The sequence below is a fragment of the Typopeltis vanoorti genome, chromosome 16 (genome assembly GCF_054136105.1).
Source record: "Typopeltis vanoorti isolate ZY-2024b chromosome 16, IOZ_Tvanoo_1.0, whole genome shotgun sequence".
NCBI lineage: Eukaryota > Metazoa > Arthropoda > Arachnida > Uropygi > Thelyphonidae > Typopeltis > Typopeltis vanoorti.
Genome location: NC_143564.1, coordinates 104,925,712 through 104,949,878, shown reverse-complemented (window position 1 = coordinate 104,949,878; position 24,167 = coordinate 104,925,712). Strand labels below are relative to the sequence as shown.

At 34.5% G+C, this 24,167-nt stretch overlaps 1 protein-coding gene across 3 annotated transcripts in view; it reads right to left on the bottom strand.

The window, feature by feature from the left end:
• Positions 1 to 383: 383 nt before the first annotated feature.
• The window catches only part of ClpX (Caseinolytic protease chaperone subunit), a 201,486-nt gene continuing 177,702 nt past the window's right edge, over positions 384 to 24,167 (bottom strand). For all 3 annotated transcript variants that reach the window (XM_090406130.1, XM_090406128.1, XM_090406129.1), the window contains 2 exons: positions 14,836 to 14,928; positions 384 to 4,867 (listed from right to left, as the gene is read on the bottom strand). In XM_090406130.1, the coding sequence (XP_090262256.1) occupies positions 4,676 to 4,867; positions 14,836 to 14,928 (285 nt within the window). In that variant the 3' untranslated portion in view covers positions 384 to 4,675. The remainder of the gene's footprint in view (positions 4,868 to 14,835; positions 14,929 to 24,167) is intronic.

Below are 24,167 nucleotides of genomic sequence, written 5' to 3'. Positions count from 1 at the left end.
TACACCATGATAGAACATTAATTCCTTTATCCATTACAATTTAACTGTATCCACATACTTCACTGTTAGTGCCTTGTGTCCTGTGACAAGAGTTTTTTTGTGCAGAAGATGTTGGTTTTAAATTAACAAAATTGCCGCAGCTTAATAAATCTTATTTATTTCAATCTTATGTTGTTGTGTCTATAAAATTAAATATTGAGATATGCATAAGAAAATGCATAATTTACTCCATTTTATAATTCAAAAAGTTCCATTGTCACCAATCATTCAAATTTTTAAATTAACTATTATTTAATCAAATAAACTTCAACATGGGCTTGTTATTGAAGGAAATTTAAGCTAGCTTTGGCTGCTTATAGTGTAAACTTAAATGTCAAAGAATGTGCTATGTATAGTATTTATTTTTAATTAGTATAAGTATTACATTTTGACTGTACAGAGAACCTCATCTATACAAATACTGTTCAAAGAATATAAATTTATATTCAAGATGGCAGCATAATTTAGAATTTATACATTGACTGGTTTTTTGAAACAAATTTGAAAACCAGCTTTGAAATGAATACTGTGGTAATAAAGAAATTTTAGCCACTCCTCTTAGCATTTTAAATTCTGTTAAAAAATATTTTAATATAATAATGAATTGATGCTTTCTGATTGGCAGCATTAAGACAGTCAATTACAAATGTTTCCAATAATTTCTTTCATATGGCTATGTAAGTAACTGGAATTTAACACTTCATACTCCTTAAACTGTATTCCAAGATTCATAGAGTGGGCAAAGCCATATACTTGAAATTATGATGAATCACTACTTGTTATGAATACTTTATCAATTTAACTCATATTTAATTCTGTTTTTGAAAAGAACAATTACTAAAAAAAAAAAAATTTAAGTTTTACATTATTTCTGCTCTAAGGAATAGCACTGTGACAACAATATGAGATGCTATAAATGTGAGTAAATGAATTGGCAAAATAATACTATTATACTGGAATTTGTTATAACTACTGTTAACCAATGCTCATAGTAGTCCATCATATGATTCTTCTCAACTGTAATCTATTTACTCTTTCTGGACATGATATATCAAACATCCAAACTGTATTTAGTTACTCTAACTCCTCCCCCTTCTTGCAAAAAACTTCAGTAGAAATAAGAGTTAATATGAAACAAGAGCTAGGTGCTTATTATAATAATATTAATTTCAGGATAAATATTAAAAGTTTCGATAAGTGAATACAAAAATTCATTTCTATTTAAACTGCATGCAAGAGCATTAGAAATATTATTACAGAATATACAAATTTAAAACCTATTAGTTTCACATGAAATAATGGGTATTTCTAAACCTTTTAAATCTTTTTACAGAAGAATGGCTCAATTTCAAAGTTCAGGATCAACTTAAAGCCATATGCTCAACAAGAGACATTTTGCATATATATATATAAGAGATTGGTATTTAGTAGTAGATGAGAAACTGCACCTAACAACACCTGTAGTACAGTTTAATGTACATTTTAACCAAAATAGATTAGATAGAATAGAATAAAAAATAAATTTTAAAGAATGTATGAATTTTTTACTTATAAAAAATAAAATTGAAATTAATAAAACTTCAAACAATTCAATTTCTTCATAGATGTACTTTACAAAATTACTTCTAATAAAAGTAAGCACATTGTATAATTTTGCTCAGATTACTGCATTCATGTATATACATTTCTGAGTATCTTTAGATGCTTCTCCAGGACTGCAGTGGCATAAGAATTATTTCAGTGACCTATCAGCAATTTTACAGCTCCTTCCATTCACCTGGCTTACCAACATATCTATTATGTTGGTAAGCCAGGACTAGCAATTGTAGTCATAAAACAGAATCAACATTAGCATGTTTGTGGCTGCCTGATGTTTTGATACATATGTCTGGGTAGCACAGGTACAACTCTTAATACAGTCCTCTGAACAATCTGAACAAAAAGTTGGACTACTGCTTTAGAAGGTTCAATGTCTTCCACCGGGAAACTCGAGCAATTATATGCATGTTATAAATAATGAAAAAGCTAGCAGACAGGTAATCGGCACATAGCAAAGGTATGGCAAAACATTTATCTTTTGAAACATTTTTAATGAAACACATATCTTTTATACTTGTTTTCAATACAGACATGAAATCCCATTAATATAAAACTATTAGGTTTATATCCAAATTAATAGAAAAAACAAAAAAAAATTATGATTAGACTTATCTGCTAATTTAATCATGAGTGTAATATATAAATACTGTGAGTGACAGTTGCAGAAAAATTAATTTTGTTTAGATATTCAACTTCGCAAAAGGCTAAAGCAACCAGTACTTGCTGTGTAATGTATGCATGTAAAGAAGAATAATGCTCTTTCATATATATAAATATACAAACCAAGATAAATTAATGTCACCATCATTGATTCGATTTTAATTCATAATTGATTTAACTTCATTAAATTAGGGATAACTTACAAGCCATACATAATAATATAAAGTTTCATGCCCTTATCAATCATATATAATATCTGATATGTACATTTTATACGGATAGCAAACAAGTGTGTATAAGAAGTTCAATTTATCTTATCTCACTGGTGGAAAAAATTCCAATTGCTTAGTACAGGTCGACTCTCACTATAGCAAACACTGCTCTCTACCAAACTTTCTCAATACAACAGACACCAAGAAGTCCACACCAAATCTTAAACATTTCTTAAGGAAATTTGTTATAGAACAAACTCTGTGGTTCCTACAAGTTTATTATAGTCAGTTGATTTTAATACACCATTAATTGTTTATAAATACTGCTGGGATTATTGAATTATTAGAAAAATGATTACACAATAAGCCTAGGTTGAGTAATATTAATGTATATACATCTGTTTATCTGACCTTCAAAACAATGAGCCTTGCACGTCAACTGACTGCTGGTAGAGCACTATGTAATTGTACTTCAATTATTCGACCCCACAACTATGAGAACTTGCCATTACGATAACTGAAGGGTCGGATGCACAGTAGATTATTGTATATATGTATATATATATATTTTTGATGAATTAGCTGATCAAGTTTGATTTGGGGGGGGGGATTTGGAATTCACTGACCAACTGCCATCAGTGACTTTTACTAATTAAAATCATGGCTTCCAATTTTACTGGCAGCAATATACCTCTTAACACAAACAGCTAAGGCAAATGACTTACTAAAACAGCATTGAAAAAGTGCCAATTAGCAGATTCAACTATAAATAAACCACAGTGCTATTCAGCAGAATTAACAGTATGTCCATTAAACTACTTTTATTACAATGCAAATAATGTTCTTTATTCTAAATTAGCTATCAGTGAGTGGCACCATTTTCTGACCCTAATGATTAAATTCTGATGGATAAATATACCAAAAATAAACTATCCCATTAAATTATAATGTAAATAGTTTTTCATTACAATTCAGTTTAATGTGCAATGTTTTCTGACAAAAGACTAAATGTAGCCAAATTTTCAACACTGATGACCCCACGATCAACTGAGAAAGGAAGAAAAAAGTTTTTTGATGAAATTTGTTTTATTTATTCATATTGCCCCCCCCCCCCCTCCTCCAAAGGGGAAGGGTTTGAGCCTCCTAATGAGGGATTAGGTGTATATACATTTTATGACTAAATCCGTGTGTTCACAGGGCCGGTTTGCCTGTTTTCAGACATGAAAAATCAGTTTCCAGGAGAAAAAACCTTCTACCTATCTATGAGACTGGCTAACAGTTCATGTCATAGACAGGAATTGAACCCAGGTCTTTCCGACCAAAGGTCTATACTGACTGAGCTACAGAGGCTCATTTTTGATGAAAGAAAACCCTTTATAGAAAACTTGAAAAATTTTTTTCCAGATGCTATGTAATCCATGGCTAATTCATAAGATATTGTTTAATGCCAAGATATAATTTTGAAAGAAAATAAGATTGTTGGTTAAATTTGGGTGTTTTCATATATTACTCATAAAAGGAAAAAGAAACGAGGCTGCCCCAATAAGTTTATTTTTTATCCCTAAACTATCATGAATGCTAAATGTGTATTTATTAGAAAAATATTAATATTTGTAGAATATATTACTATTTGCTTTATCCAATCCAAATTCAACAATGTTCATGCACTTATATGAAGAAGATTAATTATCAAAGTCTTAAGAGAATGCAAAGAGAAGCGATTTAAGAGAATGCAAACAGAAGAGATTCATTTCATAAAATAGGTCTTCCTGTTTTTAATTGCACATAATGGCAAACACTGTTAACTTTAAAATAAAATAAATCAATAATATGAACAAAATTTTTCCTAGATATCAGGCTTTTTCAACAAACTTTTTCAATTTAATTAAATTTGAACATTAATTATTATACCAATGAGGGATATAAAAGTAGGCTGGACATAAAAATTCCCTCCTAAAAATGTTATGTGAATTATAAAAAGAAACTACTGTACAAAGAAGGTCTCTTGAATATCCTCCACATTCTCAATGTAGTCTCTGACTTCATAGTTCCTTATTCTCATAATTGAGAAGAGCATATGTACAGATTTATAAAATGGGAGGAAAAGAAAATGCTTTCTCCATTTGCTTTTTGCAAGATAATATTGTAATCTATGTAATGATATTTCATGTATTTACTGCTCTTTCTTGATCTTCACCACTGGTTTCATACTCCTTTGTTTCAAATTCTTCGGTCATGGGTTGCTGGCCTCTAATATATACTGGAGAAGAATGCCCTAAAACAACTTCTTTTGTTATGCTTACACTAACAATATCTGAACCTGGAATCTCAAACATTGGCTCTAGTAAAATGGTTTCCTGAAAATAATTAATATAAAGTAATTATATCTGCATCAAAATGGCAACTGGTTTTAATCATTAAATCACATACATATAACAAAAATGATTTAGCATTTCAATTTTTATATGAAATAAACTACATGCTATGCCTACAATGGTGATTGTGCGGATCTGTACATGCATGGATCTGCAGGTCTCTCTGACAATTATTTAAACATTATATACAGCACAAAAATAAAATAAAATAAATAATAATAAAGTGACACTGAGTACACTATATACCTTTTAAATGTATTGTCAGTATCTTCAGGATTACTGTACCAGGAGTTACAATGTGCTGCAAATATTCAGGAGTAATTAAATAGTATGCACTCTGTCTACATAACATAACATAACGAAGTTTCTAAACCACTATCTTAACTATTTATTAATTCTATTACCTATGCAAAGATCTGATTGATTCAGCCAGAGAGGCATGAGACCAAATTGTCTGTAAGGATAGAAAAATCAGAACTCCATAGTGGACTCAGGAAGTTAAAGAGGTGGTCAAGGAACATGAGAAAGCATATTGAAAATTCCTGGTAAGTAAGTCAACTTGTGCTCTTAGAGACTACAGGGCAAAATGTAAACAAGAAAAACAAAAGTCATGGAAAAACTTTGGTAAGAGCATATAAAATATCAGGAAGGTGGCAAAATATTCTGGAGGCTATTAAAAAAGCTTAGAAATGGAAGTAAAGGGAATCAGAGATAAAAGTGACATGACAACTGAAGATAAAGATATTCTAGATGTCTGAATAATTACTTTGAAGACTACTAGATGAACCAAGATGTGTCAGCATAGTGGTAGAAAACTCCCAACAGCAATGTATATCCATACTTCAAGTAGAAAAAGTGATAAAAAATTTGAAATGTGGAAAAGCAGCTGGAATAGATGAAATTTGGCCAGAAATGCTCAAATATGGAGATATAAAAGTTTCACAGCTATACTGCATAATTCAAAAAAAGCCTGGTCAGAGGGTCGAATTCAAGTGGATTAGAGCAGAGTTCTCATAGTACCCATTTATAAAAAGGGAAATAAAACTGAATGCAAGAATTACAGAGGATCATTCATCTATTTGTCACTATTAATAAAGGTGCCAGTATGCAGTACTGTTGCATACATCCCAAAAAAGTACTTACATTCAGGGAATTTGTCACACCCTGTACATGAGTTATGCCTTTTATTTGGTTCATTATCTATTATGATTTATAAAATAAAATAGAAGATATTTATGTAAGCAATCATACTATGATCCAACCTAACAATACATTATTCTAAAAACACTAATACAGAGAGCCAGGGAAATCTGTTCAAATGATGAAACTGTCACTGAAATTGCTTTTGCCAAACATTTTTATCTAATGTCTAATAATCCCCAAAAATAGGTAAAATACTTAATGTCTCCAATGTATGTCTCCCTAATGTGCAAGACTCAGCATAGTAAGTATTAAGACAGTAGTGAGAGTGCTTAATGAATGTAAGCGCTACGTGGCATTCAAGTCATATATCAAATTAGTAACACCCAACCTTTCACCTAAGGAAACTCCATTCTTTATCACATCTCTGTGCACTGGCTTACTATGGAAAGAAAAGATTTGGTGACATTTGCTTCAGGGAAAATATGAAATACAATTGCTACCATTGTGATTGCCAATTATGGAAGACCATAATTTAGATACTGCTTCATACAGGGTTACATAGAGGAAAACTAAAGTACTACACAGAAGTTGTTACAAATTACAGATTTATTTTACCAAAAAAACTGGGAAATACATTTTAAGACCAGTGCCAATTGTTCTTGTGAACTTCTTTTTATCAAACAACAGAGAGTGAAATTAAAACTTTAATTCTTTTTCTTTCCCCCATTACAATTCCCACTAAAAACTGATTGTTAGTGTTTGCATACTATGAGAAACAATGAAGAGGATGTTGCAGTTTATCAGGGCTGTTTGAAAAGTTTGGTAAAAAAAAAAAAAGTTGAACACGTTTTTTTTTTTTTTTTTTTGGAAAAAATTACCTTTATTTCTCAACATAGTCTCCATTGAGGTCTACACATTTGGTCCAGGGAGTTTCCAATTTTTTTCATCCCATCTAAAAGTAGGATTTGTAAAATTGTGCAAAATAGTCATTGAGAGCCTTAATGACATCTTCGTTTGAAGAAAATTTTCTTCCACTGAGCCAAGTCCAGAGAATAAGGTGGATGTAGAACCAATTCGAACCTCAGTTCGTGCAAATTTGCCATTGTGATGACCGATGTGTGAAATGGTGCATTGTCTTGAATGAAACAGCACAAGAACGGCACACAGAAAAAGTTCTTGTGAGGCAAGAACTTTTTTCTTTTTTCTCTTCTTTTAAACAGTTCAACAATGATGTATAATAGACTCCTATTATTGTCTTATCCTTTTCCAAATAATCTATCATCATAATTCCTTAGGAATTCCAGGAAACAGTGGCCATCACCTTTCCAGTTGACAAAACTGTCTTTGCTTTTTTTTTTTTTTTTCAGTGCTCTTTCACCGGGCATTGTCCACTGTTTTGACTGCTGCTTGGACTTGTGTGTAGTGGTGGATCCAAGTTTCGTCTACAGTTACGAATCGATACAAAAAATCCTGCAAACTGCAATTAAACATCGCCAAACACTGCACTGATATGTCTTTTTGCACACATTTTTGATCAACAGTCAACAATCGTGGCACCCATCATGCACACAGCTTTTTCATGTGCAATTTTTCATGCAGGTTATTATACACCCGTTCAGTTGAGATGCCTACAATCTCATGCACTTTCACTCGGCAGTCTTCCATAACGATATCATGGATTTTGTCAATCATTTCCTTCGTAGTGACCTCAGTTGGGCGTCCGGAGCATGTTTCATCTTCGATGGACTTACAACTATGTTCACGCTCATTTATCCAAAAATAAATAGTCTTTAATGCTGATGCAGAGTCCCCATGAACTGCATCTAACTCAGCTTTGATCTGCACGGCCGTCCACTTCTTCAAATAAAGGTGTTTTATCACTGCACAAAACTCATTTTTCTTCATTTTTATGAAAGAAGCGAACACAGTCATTTTAAATGTTTGTCAAACTAGAACTTTGCGTCGCATGTGGCTAAAATTTTGCTAGGGGGTCATGAAAAAGATGATACGTGCCACACTGGTATGAATGAACAAATTGCCGTCTATTTACCAAAAATTTACCAAACTTTTCAAACAACCCCCATATGTATACTAATGCCAGAAGTATTCAGAATCAGGACAAAGAGGTTCCAGTAATGATTGGCCAAAACGTTATAGGCATTAGTGAGACTTGGTTACCCAAGGAGGATATAGTCATCGGAATAGAATGCAAAGGATATAGATCTTCAGAGAGATCAGGATGGGGTGGAAGGGTTGCTAATGATAGCAGAAGAACCTAAGCCAAAAAGAGTAGAAGTACATCAGAAGGAGAGGAATCCAGAGAGCAGTTTATTTCAGACTATCTGGTGTGAGATAGAGGCCAAAAGGATGAAATATATAACTGGTTTCACTTTTATATCCAGGGGATATAAAAGAGAGTATAAATGAGATGCATTGGAAATTAACATGATGAGTGCAGGATGAGTATTTATTATGACAGATTTTAACTATGGAGACATAGATTAGAAGGAATGGTCTCAGGGAGGGAATTAAATAAAATTTATATCATGGAATGATATAAATTTCATCATGTAATGGAGGAGACATGAGGCTTGAAAGTGCTGGATCAGGTCATAGCATCAAGAAACTTACCAGTAAAGTGATTTTATAGTCATGACTTGGGAGATTGCCAGAGGAATATAGCATCATTAAAGAGTTACAGACAAAGAAAGGTGTGGAAAGAGTATAAAGAAAAGATGTCCATGAACAATGTTTCAACATGTCCATGAACAATACAAGATACAGGCAAGGGTGACTTGTATGGTAAAGAAGGCCAAAACTTACTGTGAGAGAAAACTAGCTGATGAAGCCAAAAGAAATCCTAGAAAGTTATTTTGCTATGTGGCAAGGAGAAAAGACTAAGAAAAAATGACTTAATAAAGTGCTCATGGTGGAAAGGTAACTGAAACAAACCAAACAGTTGAATTAGCGAGTGATCATTTTTCAAGGGGAGGTCCCCACCTGCTTGTGGTGTAGAGCAGTGGTCTCTAAACTTTTTCGATCGCGTACCCCCCCCCCCCAAAGACAGAAAAAATAAATAGCGCATGCCCCCAATTGATTGAGCAAAAATCTATTGTAATAAGTATTATAAAGAGGAAATATGCCTTGTATCATCATATAATAATTAAAAAAGCTAGATATTTTTACACATTATTTTTATTATTAACAGCTTACAAACATATTTATTACAATATTTAATGTGAACAATGGCCTTGCATTTCTTTCATAATTTTTTGAAATTCTGGTTTGATGGCTTCTGATACTGCGATACAAAGGTCTGGTTCCAAGTTTAATTTATTTCGATATTTTGTCATTGCAAAAAATGATACCTCACATAAATAAGTAGAACCAAAAGGTAGGAGTGCATCATTTGCTGTGTTCACTAAATTGCTATACTTGGACTTCAGTCCCATCCATCAAGTGTGAAGAGATTTCTGTTGAAATTCGTTTTTCAAAGTTGTGTTGTATCTAATGTCAATTAATTTCTCTTGAAAAATAATTGGAAGGTGGTAAATTTTTACATTTTCTGCAAATGGGTATAAAATCCATTGAAATTCTTCGCCAGGAAGATCTGTGAATAAGTCACAAAAATATGTCTCGAAACTTTTTAAATGTGCAGATATTAGACTTTTTGTTTGTTTTACATTTACATCATTTTCTGTAACGAAATCAGATAAAGATGGAAACATTTCTAAACATCCCTTTTCAAATTTCTCTCTCCACAGCATCATTTTCTTTCGAAATGCAGTTATTTTCTCATTCATTGTTAAAATGTTACCTTTTCCATGAAGAGACAAATTAAGCATGTTTACTTTTTCAAAAATATCAGCTAGGCAGTATAATATTAATACTTTTCCTCGAGATAACCAACGAACCTCTGTGTGGTATAGAAGATTTTCGTTGACACTGCCCATCTCTTGACATAGTACTGTATATTTTATTATTCAAAAGCCTCGTCTTTATAAAATTAACTATACTGATAACATCCTGCAGTATTTTGTGTATATCAGGCTGCATTTTTTATGCCGCAATAGCTTGCCTGTGGATAATACAATGAATGAATTTGACATGTGTTATTTTGGTTACTTCTCCTTTGAATCCTTTCTTTGTACCAATTAAAGCAGCTGCTCCATCGCTAGTTATGCTTAAACAGTTTTTCCACAAAATATTGTTTTTAACAAAGAAGTTATTTACTGTTGAGAAGATATCTTCCCCTGTACATCTTTCCTGAAGTGCCTCACAAAAAAGTAGTTCTTCGTGTAAGTCATTATTAAAATAATATCTAGTAAATGATACCAATAACTGAGACATGTTGGCAACATCTGTGCTTTCATCAAGCTGTATAGCAAATTTCCCACACTGAGTCATTTGTTTTAATAGTTGCTATTTTAAATTATCCGCAATGATTTCTATACGTCTACCAATAGTATTTGCTGATAAGGGAATACATTTTAGTTTACCTGCATATTCTTTTCCATGGATTATTTCTACCATTTTTATGGCGGTTGGGAGTACAAATGTTTCCCCAATGGTGTGTGGCTTTTGGTCTTTTGCAATTAAGAATGCAACCTCAAGAGATGCCTCCAAATATTTATCATTAATTTTAGTGAATTTTTTTAAGTTGTTGGATTGAGAATTACATGTCTTCAAACATCGTTCAAAGAATTGTAAAGACTTGTGTTCATGTTCAGGATGTTTAGTTTTTTAAAAAGTGTCTTACTAATAATGATGGTTTCATACTTCCATTACATAGCATCTCATGACACAATACACATGTAGGATGAGGTTCGTTGTTGACTATCGTCGATGTAAATCTCCATTTCAAGTAGTCTTCTTGATAATTTCGAACTTTGTTGGGCAAGGTTTTGTTAAGTTTCAGATTAATGTTTTTATCACTTAATTTGACTGATAACGAATTTGTTTGGATAGAAGAATCAATCCTATCTTTTCCTCGTTGTTCGTCTGATGTAGAAGAACTATCATAATTATCTTCAATTTGCGGTTTCTTTGGAGAAAATTTTTTTAACCATTTATCCATTTTGTGAGGGTTAATTTGTAAAATTTAAATTTAATTCATTTACTATTGATAATATCAAACACTTTTAAAAAATGTAAGCAATTTTGATGATATTAATTCACTATTTCTAGTTTAAACATAAAAGTAAGGGGTGCTTAAAGGTCAAAGCTGTATAACTGAGATTGATAAGGAAAGATTATCGAGGAAAAAATGAAAGAGTTTCAGAACAGGAACCAAACCTTGGAGATTCAGTGGCAAGCCGCCTTAAAGAAAACCCTGATTCAGCCAGAGAGGCATGTGGTGAGGGTGTGTGCAAGGATAGAAAAATCGGAACTCCATAGTGGACACAGGAAGTTAAAGAGGCAGTGAAGGAAAAGAAGAAATCATATCAAAAGTTCCTGGAAAATAAATCAGCTTGTGCTCTTAGAGAATACAGAGACAAATGTAAGAAAGTTAAACACTGTGTAAAACTAGCTAAACAAAAGTCATGGAAGGACTTTGGCAAGAACATAGAAAATAAATATCAAGAAGGTGGCAAAATATTCTGGAGGTTGTTGAAGAAGCTTAAGAATGGAGGAAAGAGTGCTGTAAAAGGTGCATGAAAGCTGGAGAAAAAGATATCCTTGAAGTATATGGAATAATTACTTTGAGGAATTGCTAAATGAAACAAGCAGTGATGACAGAATTCGTAAAAAACACTCAACAGGAATACATATCCATACTTGAAGTAGAAAAAGCCATCAAAAGCTTGAAATGTGGAAAGGCAGCAGGAATAGATGATATTCGACCAGAAATGCTGAAGTATGGTGGTATAAGTCTTACAGTGGCTGCACTGCATAGTTCAGAAAGCCTGGACAGAGGGACGAATTCCCAATGATTGGAGTAGAGCTGTAATAGTACCCATATATAAAAAGGGAAATAAAACTGAATGTGACAATTACAGAGGTATTTCCCTACTGAGAAAGCCTGGACAGAGGGACGAATTCCCAATGATTGGAGTAGAGCTGTAATAGTACCCATATATAAAAAGGGAAATAAAACTGAATGTGACAATTACAGAGGTATTTCCCTACTGAGTGTATCTGGCAAGATTTATGCCAGTATACTTGAGAAACGGTTGAGAAGAATTGTGGAAGAAAAGCTTGGTGAAGAACAAGCTGGATTCAGGCCAAATAGAGGCTGTCATGATCAGATCTTCACTTTATGATAAATAGTTGAGAAAGCATGATAATATAACAAAGATCTGTATTTAAGTTTTGTCGATCTGGAAAAGGCATATGACAAGGTGCCAAGAGAGAAGCTATTCAATACGCTGCAGTTATATGGTGTCAATGGGGCATTATATCAAGCAATACTTATTCTTTATTTGAGTTGTGAGTCAGCAGTTAGAATTGAAGGAAGTACAGGAAGATGGTTTAATGTTAAATCTGGTGTGAGACAAGGATGTACATTAACCCCTCTGTTATTCATTATCTATATGGATCACATTATGAAGGAAAGTGGTATTAAACATTATATCAAAATTGGAGATGTTAATGTCAGCTCTTTGCTTTATGCGGATGATGTCATACTTCTAAATAAATCCGCTACAAGTCTGCAAGATTCTCTGACTAAATTGAATAGCTGTTGTAATAGATATGGTATGAAGGTCAGCAATAAAAAGACAAAGACAATGAAAATAGGCAGAATCATTGAAAATGTCAACTGTGTTGTGAATGGAGAACCTGTGGAACAAGTAAAACATTTCAGCTACTTAGGCATGATTTTTACTGAAGATGGTAAATTAAATATAGAAATAGACAACAGAATCAGCAAAGCTGGTATGGTGGGTAGTCAATTGAATAAATTCATATGGAATAAGAAAGAAATTAGTCAGAACACTAAATTAGCTGTATACAAGACAGTGTTCAAACCAGTTTTAACTTATGGATCTAAGAGCTGGGTCAGAAATAAAACACTTGACCAAAGACTACAGACTGCAGATATGAGTCCTGAGAAAGATTAGAGGCATGAATAGATGGCATCAATGGCAATATCATATTAAAAATGAGGATATTAAGAAAGAACTTGACATTGTCAGCATCCAGGAATGCGTTAGCAGAGCTAATCTCAGGTGGTATGGTCACTTGAATAGAATGGGCGAGGAAAGATTAGCAAAACAAGTGTTCTCTGCCAGGTTGGCAGGAAAACGACCCAGAGGAAGACCAAGATATAGGTGGATTGATACAGTACAAAGTGCCTTAGACGATAGAAATATAAGATCTGATAATGTTGGAGTCTTGACAAGTGACAGAGTAATTTGCAGGAAAATTGTAGATAGGAAGTTAGTAATGATGTAAATTTTTCATATAGTACTATCATATCCTGTACACCCCTTGAGGGTACGTGTCAGGAATTTGATGATGATGATGACGTAAAAGTAAGCACAAAAAGGCGTTGGAATTGCACAGAAACAATATATACTAAAAAAAAATCGTTAATCTCACTACTAATAGTCAAATAATTAATACAACTGTGGTGTCATCTGTAGATAACAGGATAACTAAGCAATTTTCCTTCTCTAGTTGGGCTTGTCAACACTAGGATGCTCTACAAACAATGGCAAAGATAAGAAGTAGGAGATTTACTCCATAGTTTTAAAAAATATGACAGCTTTGCCATGGACAATTATGTGTGCAAAGTCGCCCAATGTGCACTACTCGCAAATTTAAGTTTACAGGATCTTTATAACGTCTTTGTCTATATTAGATATATGTTTAATTGATGAAAGAAAGTAATATTCTTTATCTTTAATTAATTACTTAATTTTTTCCTATCAATATAAAACTTTTTTTGACGTACCCCCCACATATCGACTCACGTACCCCACTTTGAAGACCACTGGTGTAGAGGACCTCCCAGTGATGGTACTGGCCCTTTTCATTCTTCCTCTTTTTCTTTGCTTTTCTTCTCTTGGGTCTTTTTTTGGTTTGATAAGTTTGGAGCTGAACTGTATATGGTGTTGACCAGCAGCTGCTTGCATATGATTTATGGAAAGTGAAGAGATGGTAGTGGCCAGTTCAATGGAGCTGCATCATTGGAAATACTTATAGAAAAGACAATACAGCAACAGAACCTATGGGAAAGCAACTGGAGGGATTCAGTGTGAGAGCAGTTGTGACATTCTGAGAAAGGTACAGGTTCACCACCTACAATATAAGAACAATATTCTAAGGTCAGATGGACCTGAGGTTTATAGTGTCAAAAGTTGAGAGCATGAGAGAAGTACTGTTAAGAATGAAAAAGAATGTCCTGCTTTTTGGAGACTGAAAAGGCTATGGATATGATGTGATGTGTTTGCCAGGATAGGCTGGATGTGAAAGACTAAAACTGATCCTGGCTAGTAAGCAGAATACTGTAAAAAAATAAGCATGAAACATGGTCTTTCTTCTGTGAAATGAGACAGGATTGCATTTTGGTGGCATTAAAATGCATCAGGTTATCTTCAGACCACTTGAGAATGGCAAGGATTGGTGTTTAAGGCACTGGTTACAGAGGATCCTGAGGCATGAAAACACTTTGTAAATGCACATGTGCCAGTGCTAATGATATCACTGAATACAATTATAAATATGCATTATGAATGGAATGAAGATACAATGGAATATGATGCAATGTGATATCGCATAGTATATGAACTCCCTTTTTAAAAATTTCATAATTAGTAATCTTCAATTTAATGAAGATAAATTAAGAGTTGAAAGATGTTTACCATAATAGCTCTTAAGCCTCTTGCACCTGTTTTTCTTTCCATTGCTAAGCGAGCAATAGATTGTAAGGCTTCAGAAGTAAATGTTAACTGCACCTATGAAAGAGAAAAATAACAATTTATCTAACTTTAGCAATGAGTGCATATATGAATATGTTTTACAACACAAAATTATACAGCAATCAGAATTACATTAGATTACTTAATGACAATAAATCTGTTCCATTGGAGCACACGGTGCTTACCAATCAACTGATGTGAAACAATACCTCCTTTGTAAAGATCAAAGTAAGAGGTATTCTTTCACATCCGTTATTGGAATGAAAGATGATTCACATAGCTGCAGACCATGGTATATCAAACTTCAACAAGAATGACTGCCTAAAATTTCAAGGATATGGATAGTGAAATTCAATTCTGTCAGCACTAATAAATGACTGACTAATCCACTTCAAAATGTCAGTCTGTGTAACATCAGATTTATGAAAACAGAAGCCTCTATTGTTTCTTTATATATATGTATTGGTTCCATGATTTATAGTGAATTTAAATTATGCTACAGAGCCAATATAACAAACATGAATATTTTATAGGTAACTTAATAACTGTAGAACTGCCTACCTCTAAATAGTTTTTATTAAAGTTAATCTGCAATATATTATTAGCTACCAATCCCTATTTGAATCAAAATTACCAGATATTCATCCATTTTTTATGAAATTATTTATAATGTTTTACATTTTTGTGTTATTTATAATATTTAGAATTATACTGACTTACTATAACACACAATTATAGCAAACCCATTCTCTATAAAAATATATTAAAAGTTCCCAAACAAATCTCTAAGATCAAAATGTTATTTTACAGGAAATTCATTATAACAAACTCTCCACTATAACATACTCTTGTATGTTATAGTGGAGAACCTGCAAGTTTATTATAGTAAGAATCAACTGTAATTGCTTCTATAAAAACTGACTTTACACAAGAATTAGACTTATGTTATGAAGTATGAGTTATTTGGAATTAAATGACAAAATTATTTGGTTCAATGTTATCATGATGTTGGTCTTTTTTTTTTTTTTTTATGTGTGAGATAATTTTCACAATTTCTAATCATCCACCTATGATACCAACGTGTGAAGTATGTCACTTCAGAAACCAAACTTTTTCAAGCCACTTTCAGGTATCCAATAAACAGGATACTGGTCTCACACCAGGTAAGGAAAATCAGTTATACCATCTGAGATTGATTGATTGATTATTTAAGGTTTTGTGGCATAAGGACAGCAAAGTAAATAAATAGTTACCAGGAGATAAAACAGTGGACAGTACAAAATATATTTACAAAGTTATTAAAACATAAATGAGTAAATAAGATGTATGTACAAAGTTTAATATTTACAATGCAGTATCTACATAATATACAAATCGTAATCAGATGTCTTTGAATAAATTAATGTTTTTTAAAAAATCTTGTGAAATCTAGCTGAGTGTATAGGGATTGGCCAGATAAGTAAAAATGTAATTTCTTTCTTTTGTGAAGTGCCCGCATTCCACTAGAACATGACTAATGGTAAGATGGGTGTTGCATTTCCCACACATAGGTGGGCCATCAGTAAATAAGAATGTGTGAGATGGCTGTGAGCTATATAGAAACTAGCAAGAACAACTTCCTCTCTTTTGTTCCTACATTGACTAGACTGACAGTGCTTAATCTCATGTAATTAGTTCATCAGTGCTTCCTACCATGAGTATTGCCATTGTGCAATTAACTTTGATTTATAACCTGTGTGTAGTTATAAGGAACTGTCAAACAGTATGTAGAGAAAGTATGAACCAACCTAGCAGCTGCATCTGCGATGTCATTTCCCTTAATTATAATGTGGCTGGGAATCCAACACGACCAAAACACCAAAATTAAAGGTCTTTATTTTGAGCAAGAGTTGAAGCACTTCATGTACTGTTTGTGGATTCCACACCAGAGAGGTGATAGCCTGTAAAGAACTCGAAGAGTCTCTATAAATTATAAGCTTCTGGTAGGAGTTTTCTTTCATGTGACCCAGGGCAAGCAAATCGCATGCAATTCTGATGTATTGTTATTGCAATCTTGTAGGATCTGATTAGAGACTGTAATGTTAGGGAACACAGCAGCACAGTCAACAGAGATCTCTGATCTTGAACCATGAGTATAGATCGACAAAAAAAATCAGAGTGGGCTGTTCTGTGTGCACTGAGCTACTGAAGGTAGATGGATGAGGTTGTATAAGACTTCTGCAGTTGACAAAGTGAGAGGCTGTAGGATGGAATGCAAGTCTGCCATGCAGGAATGCTGTTTCGTTTGATGCAGGTAATGTTTTCAGTGCTCATTTCAATAGCTTCCATAGCCTCTTTAACATGCATATCTAAAGGATGGATGGCATCTGACGTGTGAGATACAGAACTTTCCAATGTAGAGAAAAGAGACTAGTCTGTGTAGGGTGATCGGGAAGGGACTTTATTTTTAGGGCATAATTAAGAACACATATTTTCGGATAGAGGAGATATCCAAAAGGAGATTCATTTGATTCAACATAAAGGCTTTGAATGGGTGATGTGAAAAAAAGCACCAATAGCTAACTGGATACCCTGATGATGGACTGGATCTAACCACTGGAGCATGTTCTCTCTTGCAGAAAGCTGGAGTAATTCTCTGAAGAAATTCTCTTGTAAACCTGGGACCTATAATCAGGCTTTGAATGTACAAGTGCCCAATAAATGCGGACCAACGAACATCAATAAGGATAGAGGATAGAGTGCAAAGAATGTTCAATTTTTTTTGCACTTATCCCAAAGATAACAAATGTGTATAAAGAAAGTTAGCTATCTATCAAAGATGAGTCCCAAAAACTTGGCCTCTGGAACCACAGGGATAACGGTTAGTTCCATTCTTAAATCAGGATTGGGATAGAGAGAGATTGTTTCCAGCAGAAACAAAAAACCTGAACACGTGAAAAAGAGCCCATGACGAGACATGATCGATTGCTTGTTGAAGTTGTCTTTCAATGAACTCATGCTGCAAGAAGAGTGACAGTAAATTGTGAACTCAACCGCATAAATGCAATTGCCTACTGTGGGAGGAAGCTGTTCAGTAATTGAGTTCATTTTAATAGCGAAGAGGATCAACGCTTAAGATAGAGCCCCAAGGAGCTTCTTAATGATACTGCTGAGAATAACCTGCTACCAACTCAGACCAAGATTAAACAGCTCCTTTAATATGCCATATCTCCTGGCTGTGTCATAGGCTTTCTCCATGTCAAAGAACAGATACTACATGTTCTCATTTCAGAAAAGCATCTCATATACATATTTCTAAAGGGACCAAATAGTCATAGGTTGACTGGTGTCTTATGAAAGCTGAATTGCATGTTGTAAAGAAATTTGTAGAGAAGCCTAGCATTTACCATTTTTTCCCCAAGACCTTATAAACTAGTCAGAGCAATGGAATGATAATTGTTGGCCTGGGCTGGATCCTTGTCTGATTTGGGATAGCAATGACAATCAACTTATGCCAAGAGTCCAGATACTATTGTTTCTGGACTCCCTAAATATTCTGTTGTATATGATAACACAGTCCAACACAATTTTTGCTGACTTTTACATGAGACTTGTTTTTTACTAATTTGGGTGCGCTGATTTCAAATATCAAACCCATTTTTCTCTATGGCATTTTCTTTTTGCTAATTTGTAAGTTTTTGATAGTTTTAAGGAGGCAGTACTATTTAGAGGATCAAAAAAATCGATTTTTTAATATTATTTTCTGAAAGTATGTACTTTTAAAAATCTGTTCCTAACTTTTTATCAAGAAATTCGAAAAATTCCCAAAGATATAGCCTATTATTCAAAGCGGTGCGCAAATCAGAATCGGAGCGCTCACCGCTCTCGCTTGTTAGTAAACGAATAAATGCGTAAGAACCTGCAACGGCACGTACTGGCGCTTTGAATGCGAGAGAGGCTGATAATTAGATACATAACTACTTAACAATATTCATTAAAAATTACAAGAATATTTATAAAAAAATAACAATTTTACTTACACATGAGTTTCAGGGAATAAATTTTTGCTTGTAGCAATTTCTGCTGTGTGTTCTGTTTTGGCAATCCCTTTGAATACTCCAACAGTAGTCGGCCATCATGTGAGAATCCCATCTTCGTTGGTACCGATCTTCCATAGTTTTTAAGTCTTGATGAAATCTTTCGCCTTGTTCATCGCTTACAGCACCTAAATTCTCAGGAAATCTATCAAGATGACTGTATAGGAAATGAAGCTTTATGCTCGTGTTGCAACCTAAGCGCTGGAAATTTTCAAGCATTGTTTCCACTAGATCTTTGTAATTGCACGCTTTTTTGTTTCCAAGAAAATTATTCACAACCATCGTAAATGAAGTCCAGGCCTCTTTCTCAATTTCGTTCATAGTGTTGATGAAATTTGGGTCTCTCATTAAAGTTCTAAATTGCGATCCATCAAATACACCGGCTTTAATTTTTTCATAGCTAAGTCGTGGAAATTTTTCACATATGTATTGGAAACAGTCACCATGTAAATCTAAAGCTTTAACATACTGCTTCATAAGACCTAGTTTGATGTGTAGAGGTGGAAAAATGATTTTTTCTCTGTCGATTAAAGGTTGATTTATAACATTCTATTCTCCAACATTTAAGGATATTCTAAGAGGCCAATGTTTCTGACTCCAGTGTTGGTTTCTAGCTCGACTATCCCAGAAGCATAGAAAACACGGAAACTTTGTATATCCTCTTTGAAAGTCAAGTAAAAAGTTCACCATTTTAAGATCCGCACAGATGATCCAGTTATGGTCTGTATATTTTAATAACTTCAAAACCTTTTTAATTCCGACAATTCCAATGATAGGCCCAAATCTCTTACTAAATCATTCAATTCCGCTTGAGTAAAACTTTGTGGTCCAGAACTAGAAATTAAATTTTCATTGTCTAAATCAACATCCGGGTCTTGCTCCTCAAGAACATCTGGCATATCCTGATCATGCTCGTTCTCAAGTAAGGGAAGTCCTTTATAAATTGGCATGGCTATTTCTTTGGAATGAGCAACTGGCCGAATTGCTGAGTTGAGATTTGGATACACAATTTTTTTCTTCTTCTTCTTATTATAACCAGAAGTCTGAACTAAACAAAAATAGCAATCATCTACGTGATTTTTCGGTTCACACCAAATCATTGGAATGCCAAAAGCTAATTTTTGACATTTTCCCTTGCTCTGCTGTCGTAAATTTCTACACATGACTTACACACTTTATTTGGAGGCCACGAATTGTCCTGATCTGCAAGTTTTATGTCAAAGTATGAAAAGTACACTTTCTTAACGAAATCAGTGATATTTGTCCTTTGACTGGGAACAGTAAAGCTGCCACAAATGTAGCAGAATCTATACTATTGACACATTTTCGAGTAGTAGACATGATGTATTTTCTTCACTGCCGACTAACATGCAATTAACAAGACAAAAAAAACCAGAGACTTTATTGAAACGTTATAAGCGCTCATCATACTTTCACGATCGATTAACGATTGACTGATTTCGATCGTTCTTTGTCTGCTATGACGCATATAGCATTCATTTCTTTTAGGCAATTGTCATCGCCTACTTTTCATCACCTAAATGTATTAGGTCGGTTATCGGCCTCTCTCGCATTCAAAGCGCCAGTACGTGCCGTTGGAGGTTCTTAAGCATTTATTCGTTTACTAACAAGCGAGAGCGGTGAGCACTCTGATTCTGATCTGCGCACCGCTTTGAATAATAGGCTATATCTTCGGGAATTTTTCGAATTTCTTGATAAAAAGTTAGGAACAGATTTTTAAAAGTACATACTTTCAGAAAATAATATAAAAAAATCGATTTTTTTGATCCTCTAAATAGTACTACCTTCTTAAAACTATCAAAAAGAAAATGTCATAGAGAAAAAACCTGATAATAGAGAAAAATTGGTTTGATATTTGAAATCAGCATACCCAAATTAGCAAAAAACAAGTGTCAGATCATAATCAGCAGAAAAAAATTTTTTTTTGTTGGCCAATGTAATTATTACTTAAGGAACTGACAGCACACACTAGAAATATAAATTAAATCAACTTTAATATATACTTTCCGATATTTCAGCAACATCACGTTGCCATCTTCATGAGAACTTAAGATAAAGAAACGTGCCAGCAAGTACTACATAACAGCAAATGAGAAACGAAGCGAGGAAGCTACCATTTTTCTAAAGTCCTGATGGTGTCCCCTGGTGGGCTATATTAGGTGTTCTTGGCCTTTGGGCTGAAGTTCTTCTGATGTATGTTTCCCAAATTTGGGGCAGTCTCATGGATCCAAATTTGTTGAGGTTTGGCATGTTCCTAAGTATCCAGAGCATGGTCTGCAAGCCCAGAGTGGATGTACTGGTGAAATCGGATGTAGTCCTTGTGTTCTGAGATTCTGATATTTGTTGTCCTGCCTGTTTGGCCAAAGTAGGACAAATTCTACAAACAGATAGAGGGGACAGCCATGGGTTCGCCACTTTCCCCACCCTTGGCCAACTTCTTTATGGAGACTTTTGAAGAGAAAGCCTTAAACTCTGCCCCACAAAAACCTACCATATGGCTTCGCTACATTGATGATGTGTTCGTTATTTGGCCACATGGCCCAGATGCACTCCTCTCCTTCCTAACACTCTAGAATCAAGTTCACCCTGGAAAAAGAGGAAAACAATAGCCTCCCCTTCCTAGACACACTAGTCACCCTCCAACCTGATGGTACCTTGGTTTTCTCAGTTTTTAGAAAACCCACCCATACAGGCAGATACATTCACCAACAACCCCCCCCCCCCCCCACACACACAACAATATGGAGTTATTAAAACACTATTCAACAGGGCTAAACTAATCTGTTCAAATGACCAAGCCCTAACCACTGAATTAAAATCACATCCTTAATACTTTCTCAGCCAATGGCTACTACCTCCCCCATCCAAAATACTAAAACCAGATATCCACACCCCCCCCCCCCCCATTCACAAAAAAGATTACTCTAAATCCATCACTATTCCCTACATCCGAGGCACCTCAGAAAAAAAATCAACAAAATCCAAAAAAAAACATGACGACCACTAGTTAGAGACCATTTAGAAAATTGGCATCCCTTATCTGCTCCACTAAAGACCAATCACTTCCCCTAGACCTACCTGGTGTATACCAGGTCCCTTGCAGCTGTAAATTGTCCTACTTTGGCCAAATAGGCAGGACAACAAATATCAGAATATCAGAACACAAGGACTACATCCGATTTCACCAGTACAGCCACTCTGGGCTTGCAGACCATGCTCTAGATACTCGCCACAGAATAAGGTGGAAGAAAGTCACAGTAATACACTACAGCAAGTTCAAATATGAAAGACTAATCATGGAATCAGACTCAGCCCTTAGGAACATGGGAAACTTCAACAAATTTGAATGCATGAGACTGCCCCAAATTTGGGAAACATACATCAGAACTTCAGCCCAAAGGCCAAGAACACCTAATATAGCCTGCCAGGGGGCACCATCAGGACTTTAGGAAAACGGTAGCTTCCTCACTTCGTTTCTCATTTGCTGTTATGTAGCACTTGCATGCACGTCTTTATCTTAAGTTCTCATGAAGATGGCAACGTGACATTGCTGAAATATCGGAAAGTATATATTAAAGTTGATTTAATTTATGTTTCTAGTGTACGCAGTCAATTCCTTAAGTAATGATTATCATGTTCAACCAGCGTATAAGCCTTTCTACAAGAATTCTGTTGTAGAGTATGACAAGGAGATCCATAGAAGGTGATGGAAATGTTTTATCATCTCGTAATGAATGTTATAAGGGCCGACTCCACTAGAGATAGCAAAAGGGCTCTTTTGAGTTCCTCTTTAACAAAATGCTTATTGTATGGCTGTATGCCCCTGGTACAGAAACTTAATTGCTCTTTCTCTAGTTGCTCTTTCAATATTAAAAATTCAGGCAGATACGAGTCTGGTGATGAGATCATGGCAAAGATTTTGCCCAAAGTGTCTGCAATATCTTTGGGACCAGCAATAATACATCCATTATGCTCCAAGGTAGATAACTGGTATTTCTATATCTACTTTTCATCCTCTGGATTTTATTGTTTCATTAATTGATGATGTAAATTGGATCCAGGATTGTTTTTGACTCTATCCCACATGACAGGCTAAAATGCTGTTAAGTTTATTGTGGTAGGGTATACAAAATAGATCCTATGCTCTATCTTGATCTTTTTTTGGCTGCCTGGTACTCTGAGATCCAACAAGGCTTTGGAGAGAGTGGAAATCAGGATGATATTTGACAATCATCCTGGTTGCACAAATGTGGTTTATTATTACAAATGTACAACTTAATTGTTATCCCCTTCAACATACTCCCCTCCTCTATCTATACACCATTGTATACAAATTTTCCATTGTTGGAAGCAGTGCTGCAAGTCATAGGTGTTATCTGCTTCAGTAGCGCTGCCACTTTCTCCTTTACCTCATCCACTGGCTGAAAATGGATGTCCTTCAATGAAGATTTCAACTTTGGAAAAAGGTAAAAGTTGCATGGAGCTAAGTCTGGCGAGTAAAGTGGATGGTCCAACATGGGATCTTCTTATCAGCCAGATACTGCTTTACATGGGCTGGAGCATTGTCCCTGTGGAGAATCCAAGCATTGTTCTTTCACAGAAATATTGCATTTGAAGCTATTATAATAGCTTCAAATGCAATATTTCCCTCAATGCTACTTTCCTGCTGAACTCCTATTTGACTGTAATTCTGTTATCATCAAACCTCTTCCACCATCCTTTCCCATAATCCTTCTTAAAATACTATACCGCTTACATTCTACATCATCTTCTGTCAACCAAGTCTCACTACTGCCTCCAACTTTTGCCCAAAATGAACTAACCAATGCCTTATTTGCTTCTAAATTGCAGTATTCCCTTGGGCCTACTTGTATTGTCTATCCTACTCAATTTCTGGACCTGAGAAACTATATTCAGCATTATAAATGAGGATATTAGACACCCATCAACACTTCAAAGTCAAATAAATGAAACATAAGTTTCAGATTTTACCAGTCTATAACAGTAAGCCTTTGTCATAGGAATAGCCATGGCTTGCACTACTTAAAAGACATGGGCTCTGCAACAAACAGACTAAGATCTGTTTGTTGCAGAGTCCATGTTGTATAGTCAACTTGCATTAGTGTTTTGATTAGGTTTCACTAGAAGCCTTCTGGGCTCTATATTTTGATATTATAT